At 40.1% G+C, this 13,337-nt stretch overlaps 1 protein-coding gene and 1 long non-coding RNA gene across 2 annotated transcripts; one reads left to right on the top strand and one right to left on the bottom strand.

Moving 5' to 3' along the window:
- Positions 1–1,708: 1,708 nt before the first annotated feature.
- LOC124292625 lies at positions 1,709–7,722 on the bottom strand. The gene is made up of 3 exons (XR_006902504.1): positions 7,643–7,722; positions 2,621–4,014; positions 1,709–2,559 (listed from the first exon to the last, which is right to left on the bottom strand). It is a non-coding gene; the product is annotated as an uncharacterized LOC124292625 (long non-coding RNA).
- Positions 2,718–7,280, top strand: LOC107223313 (serine-rich adhesin for platelets). The gene is made up of 5 exons (XM_015662961.2): positions 2,718–2,831; positions 3,879–3,995; positions 4,462–4,566; positions 6,242–6,451; positions 7,004–7,280. The coding sequence occupies exons 1-5, from the start codon at positions 2,787–2,789 to the stop codon at positions 7,130–7,132; spliced, it is 606 nt and encodes a 201-aa protein (XP_015518447.2). The 5' UTR covers positions 2,718–2,786; the 3' UTR covers positions 7,133–7,280.
- Positions 7,723–13,337: the final 5,615 nt, after the last annotated feature.

Below are 13,337 nucleotides of genomic sequence, written 5' to 3'. Positions count from 1 at the left end.
CCTGTCATTGACATTTACTGGGGACCGTAAGTATTCATTTTTTCGAAAACCCGATGCAAAATGGACCGCATGAAGAAATTTCGAATTAATGTTCAATTTTCTTTTTTTCATCTTACTGAAGCATGGTTAAGCTTTTCTCGCTAAGTTAAGCCAGGATTCAAAAAATTTGAATTAAAATGAATGAATTAAACAAACATGGGAATCACACTGATCATTGAATGGAGCGGCGGAAAAAATTGTCCAAACCTTTAAAAGGAAAATAAAAATTCTTCCGCATGAAGCTAGAACGGAAAAAAAATCGATGGATATAATATTATTCGATCATGGATCGTGAAAACAACATTCTTGTAAACTCTCTTTCTCACAGATAAAATTAAATTGAGTCCACTCACACAAGATCGCAGTCAAGCTGTGCTCGGAAGAGATTATTGAAAGACACTTAAATGAAATGCGAAAGAAACCAAATGATGTTAGCCGCGGTAACGAAGCTGCGCTAACAGTGGTAAAAAAACACACACCAACACTTATAGTAACAAGTGTATCGGGAAGGTCACCACGTGCACACGTGTCTATTTATTTATTTAGCCAAAAATATTACATACATACTCTTTATATAAACAGAGCGATAGCGATTCTGATTCTCAAATATTCTCTGCAATATTTAAACAAGTGGCTTGATTAGTGCACTTGTCGAGGCCACGTTGCGTATTTGAATTCTTAAACACGGCACGTGTATAAACGCGCACCGGATCGAATCGACGACAGCTGTAAAAAAAAGTAAAAAAAAAAACCAACAACCAACGAATCACGCTTAAATTTATTCCAAAAACAACATTTTTCAAAAGAGTTTTACCTTAAAAATTTTCAGTTTCTGTATTTGAATTTCGTAATTTTGTATTGGATCATTCGTGTACAGGAAATGATAATCACCAGTTATTTAACACCTGCAACAACTGTGCAAAAAATAAAAAGTCGGGCGGAAGAAAACATTCTGACGTACGAATGGAATATAATTACATTATTGATTCGATGACGTATCAAGGATCTTCGTGCAATCTGTTGCAATCACCTTTCACATATGTGTTGTGTCAAGACATCTATTCGAATTTATAAATTCAGATTGACTGTACATGCACGAGGGTTTCAAAAACGTCACAAAGTCGACGCGTGTTCAACATATACGTCCGGATTTGCTCAACGCTGCAAAAATTATTTTCCATCCTATTATCCAACGAAACTGTTGATACATATTCTACAGCGTCTCCAATAAATGTGTAAGTTTTCGCTGTGGAAAAAGTATAAATGCTAGAAATCCAAGTTTTGTGATCAGGAACAGAAAGATAATGTTCGAAGTAAAGGAAAAAACAGATGGTAGAATAATAGCACGTTGATACTTCAGTGGGGTCGATTGAACTCAATGTCAGTAACTCGATTACGAGACATAGAATAATTATATGATTGGTAAAATGATGATAATACGATTAAGTGAGCAAAACCATGCAAATATTTGCAGTATACCTGTTTGATGAACAGAGCGATAGCGATTTCGATTCTCCAATATTTTCTGCTATATTTAGACAAGTGATCTGAATCAGCGCGTGCGTTGGGGCTACGTTAAAATTATACGCATCTGTAAACGCGAACCCTATAATTAGATTCAACAGGTTTGATACCTAATTTCTCTCGCTGTTACAGACGTAAAATTGCCTACTACGATAACTAACATCGATAAGAAAAATTTCGTTCTAGCCCAATAAATATATGTATATTTTTTAAAAAATGGGAAATAAAAGTTTTTGTTACCTTCGTCAAATAAATTGCTGGAATGCAATATATTTCTCTACTTTTCGCGGAAAAGAAATGCATCAGAATCATTAATTCATTACTATTATCTTGCACCATCTGACGATCAGTCGTAATTTGGAGCATCAACCTTATCTTAATTTCTTCATTTATCACTACGACGTAACTCGATGTAGAAATAATACTAACGAAGCAAACATTCAACTGCTACACAAATGGCGTACACGAGTTTATTTTGCGAAATGTCGAGAAGGTAAATGAATTTTGGTGGTCTTCTACTTTTCCAAGATTCGCACAGGCTTAGATACAATATGATCTAAAATGGCTGAAACAAAGCTGGGAATTTCCATACGAGTCATGGGAAATCCAAAATGGATTGATACCGATCAAAACAGGAATCTTAAGAAAGTTGATAGTTATTGCAGAGCTGAAAAATGAAAAGTCAAAACAACAAAGTAGACTAATGTGATCGACCTAGAAAAGAAAAGTGCAATAAGACTTAAGAAATTAGTTACCTGTGTTGAAATACTCTGTACATCTCGATTTTTTTTCTGAGATACCTCCGATATTCCTAAATCACAGAATTTTATACTGAACAGGTTCCATTATTCTTCTAGAATTGAATCGTTTCCTAGGCCAAATATCTGGTGAGCCTTGTGAAAGATTACTCATTCCCAAAAAATGAGCAGTCAATTTTTTACATCTTTAGTGCAGTTTAGAGAACTTCCTGTCGTGGCTTTAACCACTCCATACTTTCTGAAAAGTTTGACCCATGACGATTAAGCGGAAAATTTTCCCGACGAGGAACTATACTTACTCGCTGTTCATCCTCCTATTCCGGGGTTTACACAAGTGTTTAATTTGCACACGATTACGCTGGTTTCATTGCGTAGGTATATAAGGAGCGCGAATTTCGGCATATCGTATCACAACTTTGTTTCAATTCAACTACCAACTATTCTACTCAATCCAAATCGTTCAAGATGGCAAAATTCGCAATTGCTTTGTGCCTCCTGGTCGCTGTTACGGTGAGTAAAATAAAATAATGTTAACGATGAACCTTGATTTGGATAAAGAAGAACTATGAAACTATGCAAAATGAATTATTAACACTTACTTGGAAATCAATGTAGTATTAATGCCAGTTATTTTTCACGGAAAATGCGAGAAACGTTTCTTTCGTTACTAAACATTGCCGTATTCTTTGCAGTACTGATACTTTGTTTATTTACATTCAATTTTTAACATGTATCAAAATATCAAAATGTATTACGGACTTGTGGTTTTTTGCTGTGAAGTCATCCGATGTACCGTTCAACTGATTCCCGTTCTCTCTAGGGATTATTATAATAACTTTCAGTATAATGGAATTTACTGTTTCACTTGTAAACGATTATACATCGTTTTAAATTGAGAGAACACGTGGATAAAATTAACAGAGCATAAACTAATGAATTTCTTTGCTATGTTGCCATTTACGCAATATAAAATGGGGTTCAAAGTTTTGTTGTCTGAAGATGGCCGACGAAGCTCGAATCGAAACGTCACCGACAAAAAACAATTTGACCTTCGCGTCGAGGACCTTCATTACTGTACATGTATCGTGGTCACAAACTTCTATCAAAATATAATAATATTGGTCCCGAGATTTTTCAATTCACCCCGCTGGCAATGGGCGGAGGATACTTAACGGTATTTTTCTGTATTGAGACGAGCAATATTTTCCAACGAAATTAAATATTGTCGCTCGAGCTTCGTAGCACGGGATTAAGCGATTCGATTCAGTTAATTTTTATAAAAAATTTCAGCTCCAGCAAAATTAAGGTGCGAAGTATCAGTACTGAACACTCGATTTCACATGCTGTCCCTTCAAACAATCCTTATTATCAAGACGTTAACAAACAATTACGACTTGGCACGATTGTACCGTAATTAAATATAAATTCACAACTTTATCTCGATGTGTAAAAAAACATCCATTGTCTTTTGGCGTACTTTGCATCATCCGAGTATTCACATTAGTCCCATTTTAACACCAAGATAACTTCGTCTGAGCTCCGTTATTCTATTCTCAGGGTATCCAAGGCACAGATCTGTCCAGTATGTTGGAGTCGGGGACGTCAACTGCAACATCAGCGAATACGACATTGACTACGATGTATACCTCAATTATGTCGGATGTTGACAGCGTGGTAAGTGGGACTGCAGTAACTATGAAATAGGTCAAATTAGCCGAATAAACACAAAGCTTGGCTTTTTGCAATAGGGATAATCGATTAATTAAATGTCGAGTAGGCGTGTACTCAGGTTACAATCCAGCCTCAGAAAATTCATTCAGACTTTGAAGATAAAGTCCACTGAGAAAACCCACATGAATTCGGATAAAATAAAAATACTAGGAAAGAATTTGTTGGTAAAAAATTTTCTGTCGCGAGAAAAAAAAACACACACAATATTTACACATCAGAAAGCAAAAATTCATTATTATGGTATCGTGAGAACGTTACTAAAACACTTTGAGAAATGAAGAAACGATAAATTTCGGTTTCAACTGATGCCGATCGAAGGAGTATGCATTTCGTAATCTGAGTGCGATTATTTCGTTTTTGAAACCTAGAAAGATTTCAGATTACAAATATCGTTGATTGTGATTTTCAGTCTGCAACCGATACCACGAGTACTATTTCATCTGCTCTTGCTGAGGTGGTAAGCACGTCATCATCAAGCCTCACTAATGACGCTTACGCGAACTGTTTGGAAATGGTAAGTGACACTCTAGCACAGCGATTGAACAGGTAGATTAAAAAACAGAAACTCAAAAAGTCCTGAAGACCTTAAAGTTATGACATGGCAAATCTATTTCCCAGAGTCGATATAAAATTTCATGGCTTCACCAGGTCAAACCATAAATTTAACTATTTTCCCTAAAGTGTATGTAAGACTTTTCCCGGGCGACGTACGAAAATCGGAAAAAGATTACAGATAATCTGTCCATGTATCAGCGGCCATCTGTACATTCGTCCGTGTGTTAGCTTATAAATTTAGAACTAACGAACCGATTTCGATTGTTTTGTTTTCTACACATAGATACGACATCTGGCTAGTCTTATAGGTTGTATTTTCGACCGATTTCGAAGACGAATTTGTTGTCTTACTCCGCTAGTGGTCCCATGAAATTGTGAAAATGATAGTGTTCCATTAATAGCTAGTTCTGGAAAATTTGAATTTTCATCCCGCCATAACTTTTCGCCGTTTATTGTTGTTTATGATTATATATCGATTTGGTTGATTTGTACTGGCAGTAAATAGTCAATGGAATGCCTGTTGATATATCCAGACAAAAAAAAAGAATCTAAAAATTATTAAATATGATGGTTGAAAAAAAAATTTATATTTTTTTGCTCTAAAAAGAAAAAAATATTTTTTGTTACTTAGGATTTTATGAATTAAATTTAAGTAATGAAATTTCGTGCAGAAGCCACGATAGAAACCTTATATAGCTTAAAAAATTTACCAGTCATATGCGTACGGTACACATTGCAGCTTCGATTGTGGGATCGTCATAAAAATTGCATTTGATTCATCGAGTCATAAGTAAAAATAAAGTATTCTGTCTTTTCAGGGATAAATTTTTTTTTTTTTTTTTTTATGTTACTACCAGACCAATAGTTTTGGAGATATAACGATATGTGTAAGTCAAGTCGGAACGTGATCACACACTTATGCGAACGCTGTCTAAACTCTTACGAATAGATGAAAGTTATGTTCAACATTTTCCGAGGTCTCGGTGAGCTTTACAATAAAGTCCACGAAAACATACAGCTATGTCTAATGTTTTTGCCACAAGAAGCATTTTAAAATATTCGCGGGTGTAGTTTCAATGGGCTGCTAGTTTTACATAAATAGAAGAGAATTGCAAGACCTTGCTGGTAATGGTTTCTTCGTTTCCTTGAAAGTTATTTACTATTTAATATAATCCTTATGACTTAATTGATTGTTCCAGATTTTTCGAGACGTTCTGAAAACTCTAAAAAAATTGCGAAATAACCTGACGGCAAAATTAAAAAACTTTTAAGGATTGAAAAAACCACTTCTGTCAGGGTCTGGAAATCATTAGTACGATTCCATGAAATTTATAGAATTAAAAACAAAAAAACTTGACTTCTTTCAAGGGAAAATTCTCGTCGACACGATAAGAATAATCATGACTTGACTCGACTTTACAGTAACATTTATACTTATTAGGGCTATAAATACAGAACTTGCGGTAGGTACCTGCAAAATAAAATGTCGTTGACCCTCTGCGTGCTTCGTGTAATCTGACAATGAGTCTTTCCTTATAATCTTATTTCAACTCTGCGAAAACTGCGTTAGATCTCAACGATTGTGATCCTGGGAATAACTGAGGCACGAATGGAATTATTTATTTTGTCTTCAGACGGCTGCGTATATTAATGGTTTGGACGTAATTGAATCATACTCTGCAAATGACACCTCGACGGCTGCAACCGACTGCTGTATCAGCTACGCAAATTCTACCACAACTGATTTCAACACTGCAGTAACCTACTTCACTACTTTCTTCGAAACCATGCAGGAAATGACACAAACCGCGCTCTCATGCAGTACCAATGCGTGTATGGCTGCGGTGAGTACAATCAAATTTTTCTGCACTACTCATATGAAAGAAAAATTTCCGAAACATATTTTCCGCGTTCTCTTACTTGAATGGCTCAATCGTTCAGCAAGCTAGGGGAGTAGCACTTGTTTCATTATTGATCTTCTTGGAATAATTACTATTGAAGCACTGGATCAGTGAAAAAAATTACTTTCCACCTACAATGTAGATACAGAGTACTGCTAACAGAGAAACGCGATATTACGACGTTGTAAAAATATTTCATTATGCAATGAGAGAAATATTGCAAGTACATAATGTAAAAAATTTTGAAAACTTATGCAATATCCGTATGTAGCTGGTGAACAATTGTTATTAAGTTTGTTTATTCGAAAGGCAATACGTGTGGCGGGTGGCAGTTTTGACGATTTGTATGACACTATTCTGTATGAGGTGAAAGTGGGCTCTACACGGTTTGGTGAGCGGATGTCAATGATCTGTCTTTTAGGTGGTGAATGTGGTGTATGTGGTTTCGTTTCTAACATATCATGTACGCCGGTCGAAAACGATGTTTTTGCGCAGGTGGGTACTAACATTACGGGGAATACTGCCAGCAGCTTTACGGCTGCGATGGACGCGGCGGACGATCTTATAGATATCTGTGACGATTTATCATCACAATTGGAAACATGCACAGCTGATAATTCCTAAGACACAACGGAGTAAATAAAATGTGCAGAGGCATTGCGTGCCTAGTAGTTCATAAACTTCTTCACAAGTCGTACAATAAATGACGTTACGACATCCAACGTACTATATATGTATTAAATTCGGATAATAAAACACAATATCATTGCAATATCTTTAATGCAATATCTTTAATGCATTTCACACGGAAACATGTCAATTGCAAGTTGACGACGTGAAAAGTTGTGATCAGCATCCGAAAAATTCCTTTTCACGTCAATTGGTTACGTATACTAGTAGATAGGCAAAAGGGCTTCTGCGTCGCTTGAAATACTTTCAAGCCGCCACATTGATCTACTGCACATGCGCAACGGCGGAAACTGCAAATACTGCGCACCACGACGATGTGTTTTCTCGTTTTAGAATATGTTATACGTTAAGTCGAGGAATATAATTGTGTCGTCACTTCCTGAGCCGATTTTCACCATTTCTTTTCCAAACATTACAGGGGTATTTAATTTGTCAGGAACATACCTGATCAAATTATTCTTCACAGTCCGAACAATACGACTACAGTCCCAGAACACCAAGCACGTCGCTCTCCTTTCGCTGCTCGAACGCGGCTGAAGCCGCGCGAGTATCGATAATTGCGAGCAATTTTCGAACGGTGAAAGCGAGCTGCGCGTAGCGAGTGCGCACAACGGTGGTCGGTGTTTACGGAATTGCCGTCGTCCGTAGCGTTGGGCGTATTATTCCAAAGCTGGCGAGAGAAAGCCGAGAACGCGAAAGTAATGGCAGAGCCCTGTATTACCGACTCATTTACATGATCGCGAACTTTGACTTAATTCGGACAATGCGGGAGAAAACTGTGAGCACAAGGCGCATTGATTTCGTAAAATGAATATTTCACGTCATTTTTATTACGATGGATCAAAAATGGCCGGGGGTGAATTTTCAAACTTACATTTATTTTTAAACAAATCAACATTGACCTCTCATGTTACGGGTTGTATATTGGATTGTTGTACAGGTAATAATGCATCACACTACACAGGATAAAAATTCCTGCAACGCGCCACACCATTTAGGTTCATTTAAGTTCAGATCACAAATTATTATACTTTACTTATAATATGCGTAGAATATTATTTTGCTATCAGCATTTTTTGTTTTTCGTTCTGTTTTTTCGTAAAATAAAAAATACTAAAAAATTCAGACTAGATACGAGCTTCACCATAATAATATATATATAAGAAGCAAATTAACAATAATAATGAGAATAACGGATAAATTTAAAGACATTCCTATTATTTGTATATAGGTAATACTTAGTAGTTCTATCATCTAAAGTTTAATTGTCATTCTGCCAATTAATTAATTAATTAATTCATTATCCTCGGATGAATTAGCTAATTGAATATTTAAAATTCTAAATCATCGTTTTTTTTTTTTTTTTTTTCAATTGCAAATGATTTATACAGGAGTATGTTTTACAATACAATATATGTTTGGTATTTGAGTATTAATTAATTAATGTATAATTAACTATTTTGGCTTGAGCTGAATCTGTTATGCTACAGGCAGCACGGATATACTGTACTGTATATAGCATTTACGTGGCTTCGACTTATTATAAACAATATTAAGTATTTATAACACCTCGCATAAGATGAAAATCGTTCAATCCCCTCAATCTCGCGATTAGCCTTCTTTCAAAAAGTTTCCTTCATTTTTATTTGTCGACGTTACCTCGCAACGTAACGTGTAAAATATCATAAATCACAGGCTAATTGCACCAAGCTCGAAAGCAATGACTACGGAATCGGACTAAATCCCGATCCCAAGGGACTTTCGACGACGATCGTATCCTTTTCTATTTATTTCGTTATTTTCCTTCGTCTTTCCGTTTCGATGACCCGAAGATGCGAGTTCAAGAAACTTACAAATTTTTTGCGTCGATCAGGAGCGGGATTTTTAATTTCCGATTAGTCGCCGTAGTCACTGGACGTTCAGGACCGAATGCTTCAGCCTGATTAAAAGTATACATTAGAGCGTAATATTAAGTTATGCACGCACGTGTACAATTTATGTATATACTATAATAATACCTACGCTTTTTCTCGACACTTAACACGTGGTTCACTATGGTAAGTAATATGTTGTTAGGTAGGTATTACAAGTACAATGTGATAAATGAACCTGACACCGTAAAAATAGAATATTCTGTTTGTGTTGAACAAGAAGGTAAGAACACGTGGATTGTTTTCTTATTATTTGCTCTTTGTATTAGAAATTTTTTTTTTTTTCCTTTTTTTTTTATTCATCATTCTCATCATTCGATCATTAATATATGAAAAAATGTTATACCACTAAGAAGTCGTTTAATCGCGTTCGATACAGATTGCAGTCGAAAGTTTGAGAACATCGTGCAACCATCTCGATCATATATTCGCGACGGCACGGTAGACATGAGGGGTATTTTTTAACACAATCTCAGGTTACAGGCTGCAAGTTGCCGGCAGATCACTGGGAAGAGGGAAAATGAGGGACGAGGACGTGGGCGGGTCGATAAATAAAAGTGAACGATCTCAATGTAACGTGAAATAAAAAATGGTTATAAAAAGTTTACGCCGAGATAACAAACACATATCAATCACAGATCAACGTTGAAATAAATAAATCACACTGGACAAGATCTTACAATACTAAAGTGCTTAAAATAATGAATACATCCGAAACGGAGAGAGACATGAATAACAAAATTTTGCATCCGCTTCGCGGAGCGGAAAATCGAAAGGGAAGATTAACATTCATCCGATACTCTATTCTCGCATCGATTTTCAGGTATATACACACAATGTTGTTACACGGCAGGACTCATATCGCGTCGGAGGTTTGCCCGAATCGCATGTAAGAGTGTACCGTGCGTATATGTGTAAGTACGTGGTTTCTCGTACGGAAAGGTGAACAATAATAATAATAATAATGATAATGATGATGATGATGATAATGATAATGGTAATGGTAATGGTAATGATAATGATAATAATAATAATACAAATAACAATACACCGCAACTCAGGTTAAGTAAGTAATATATGCATATATGCATCATGCTGGGCGTCATGCGTAATGCGACAACAACCCAAAGTCAACGAATAATATCAAATCGTGATAACGCGGAATGGGAATTAGGTGTATCAAAGAATACCCTCGTTTCCACTTAATTGGCTAAAATTTATACTAATTAATATTGCACGCGCCGGCACTGGGCCACCTCGCAAACTCCTCGGGGCACCAACAACTAAACTTTACGAAACACGTGTTTGATTCGAGAACCGAACTTATTGTTAGCGATCACGACTCCGCCTTCAATCGGCATCGAATCTGCACCAATCATACAATACTTCTTTCATCAGCTTCGCCGCGTATGCGTATAACGCGCAGTTCACGCTGCAAGCTCGGACTTTCATAGTTTCTTTTACACTCTTGTACATCGAATCGAAAACGAACAATATGGGGGTACCAATTACACTTTAATAAAGCCGGGCAGTGCCCGCTGTTCGGCAACGTTCAGCGGGTATATAATTTGCTTGATTTCTCTCTCAACGCAGTTGGATTGTTTCACTGGTTCGTGAGCATCATTGTCATTTTTTTTACTTACAAATAGTTGTCTTCTAGTAATTAATTAATTTTTCTCCTCCGTTTTCACCTCACTCGCTTATATAGTTTATTAAATTTTTGGTTGAACGTTATTTTCTTCTTCCTCTCTTTTTTTTTTTTTTTTCTCTGCTCTCATTTCTTTTTTCTATCCTCTTTTTCTCTTTCTCTCTTTCAAGTTTACGGGTTACATCTATACTTACGCGCTACAACTTGTCGTTATATCAATATTATCATCATTATGTTTATTTATTTCTTTGTTTTTTTTTTTTTTTATATTTATTACGAACTACTCGTCACCAGACCTTGTTTATTATACATTACATAAATATCGCCCGCAAACCGCGATCTATGCAGGACCAACCGGCGACGTGGATTATATATACCTATGATACGCGTCGATGAATTTACCGCGTGCGCGGTAAAGAATTACAGAGATACGAAGGCAAGCACCGCAGCCTGAAAATATTCGTTCTAACGCGATATTACAGGTCGTCGGGGATTCGCCGTTGAGTCGTATGTCATACGACCATTTCACCGCATATATCGTAATAATATCGTAACGAAAATCGGGAGCACGGTGCGTGTTCAAGTTTCTGACGTTTGCGCATTTGACGCGACATAGAGTTACGACAATTCGCACGTAGGTATATAATATCACGTATGTGACACGCGCATCGGTTGCGTATCGAGAGATGCAGTGAGAACTGCCCGCATCTACAATCACCTACAACTCAATGTATACAATATTGTATAATTTGGTTATAACATATCGGGTATAACGTTACACGTTTCTCGCTATGCGTAATATGTGTATATATGTATAGGTATAGGTAGGCCTTGCCGGTTAATTGCGAATTTACCTTTCTCCCGTAATTATCCGTCTTACACTCGTCGTCATAGATTCGCAATCAAACGGTAGTCACGTACTCGCACATCTCCGTCGACTCGGCGACGATGCTGTTCGCGAACCAAGGGTCCCCGTATTTCGGGCCCTCCTCGCTCCTCGCTCGGTTCGGTCCCCGCGTCGCGGTCTCGTTTTGCATTCTGTACCTCGGCACCTCCTCGCTGAGCGACCTCTTCGCGTGGTGCTCAACGGCCGGGACCTCGAGCAGGGCCTTACAGCGGATCAGCTGCGGCCGCTGCCGGCTGCGGGATTTCGCCTCCTCGGACTTGGCGCGTCGCACCGACGCGCAGGGATCGATGGGAAAACTGGGGGAGGGATGCTCCTTCCATGCACCCTGGTAGATCGGAAAAGGGGATATCTGGTTCAGGAACTTCCACCGGGCGTCGTCCTCCGGCTGCGTCGAGGGCTGCATGGGGGGCGGAAAGGAGGTCGGAGTCACGGGACCGAAGGGGGACCAGCTGTCCTTGGGGCGTTCGTCGTGCGGGCTGCGGAGCTTCGGTTCCACCTTGGCAGCGCGGACGCCGGAAACCGGCTCGTCGGTAATAGCGATTTCCGGAAATATCGGACGTCCGGTCTTCGCCGCGTCGACCGGCTCCGGGGAGAGCGTCTTCTGCTTGTTCTTGCAGATCTTTACCGCGGCCGCGTCGCCCAGCGACTTCCGAGCCTCGAGCCAGCTCGACCCCCGCTTCTCGAGCGGCAACGAGAGGTGCGTTTTACCGGCGAACCGGAACTGCTGCAGCGCCAACTTTCCGCAGCCCTCGTCAGGCCCGGGCTCGTCGGCCTGCTCCCTGAGGTCCCACCTCTTCGAGGTAGTCTGCGACTCGACCCTGGTCTGCCTCCTCAGCTCGCGACCGGCGGGCTTCGCTCTTACCTCCGGACTCTTGGCGTCCTTGACAGTCGTCGTAGTCTCCGCGTGTTTCTTCGAGGGTTTGACGTCCGGGGTAGACGACTGGGCGTGATAGACCCAGGACGCCGAGTGCTCGTGGTGCTCGGGTGAGGGGGAGGCGTTCGCCGGCGACAGGGAGAGCCGCTTGGCCTTCGAGCAGGTGCATCGGGTCTTCCCGGGGTTCGGAAAGACCTCGGGTACCTGGAGGGTCCACCTCGCGTCGCGGGCCATGCGGGTGTCGTCGCTGTTGTGCTTGCGGAGGTGGTGACGGGGCGCCGCGGCGTCGGGGTGAAGCGTCCACTTGTCGGTCTCGGCGCTGTGATGCTTCCGCAGGTCGCCGCGCTCGGCCGGCCGCCTGTTTGCGTCCGAGGCGAAGCTGCCGCGCGGACAAGTGCACTTTGACCTTGAACTCCTGGCGATGTCGACGTCGGTCTGCGACGCGTGAAGCTCCCACCGGAAGTCCGCGTTCCCGGCTCTCGTTCCCCGCCCCCTGAACTCCCATCGCGGCTCCTCGGGCGACAGGAAACTGTTCGCCCATCGCGTCTCGACGCTCCGGTGCTTCCGCAGCGGCTCCAAGCAGCTGCATTTCATCCCCGAAGACGTCGCGCCCTCTTCAACGTCGAGCAGCGGCGCCGGCTCTATCGCGTCCAGGTCCTCGATCGTGTACGAGGCGCCCTTTTTACGCTGCGGGGCTTGAGGACGCGGGTGCGCGGCACCTCCGGAGGTCGACGGTGACGGGGACGACAGGGACGAATCAGGCCGCGGATGCTCCTCCT

Source organism: Neodiprion lecontei, chromosome 1 (assembly GCF_021901455.1).
Source record: "Neodiprion lecontei isolate iyNeoLeco1 chromosome 1, iyNeoLeco1.1, whole genome shotgun sequence".
NCBI lineage: Eukaryota > Metazoa > Arthropoda > Insecta > Hymenoptera > Diprionidae > Neodiprion > Neodiprion lecontei.
Note: the sequence above shows the minus strand (reverse complement) of the source record. Positions and strands in the feature narration are given on the sequence as shown.

What these genes read in the sequence shown, in the direction of transcription:
- LOC107223313 (XM_015662961.2), top strand. Translation starts at nt 2,787, where the DNA reads ATGGCAAAATTCGCAATTGCTTTGTGCCTCCTGGTCGCTGTTACG. An exon ending in GCCTCCTGGTCGCTGTTACG is followed by an intron (nt 2,832 to 3,878) that starts GTGAGTAAAATA and finishes TTCTATTCTCAG; the next exon opens with GGTATCCAAGGCACAGATCT. An exon ending in ACGCGAACTGTTTGGAAATG is followed by an intron (nt 4,567 to 6,241) that starts GTAAGTGACACT and finishes TTTTGTCTTCAG; the next exon opens with ACGGCTGCGTATATTAATGG.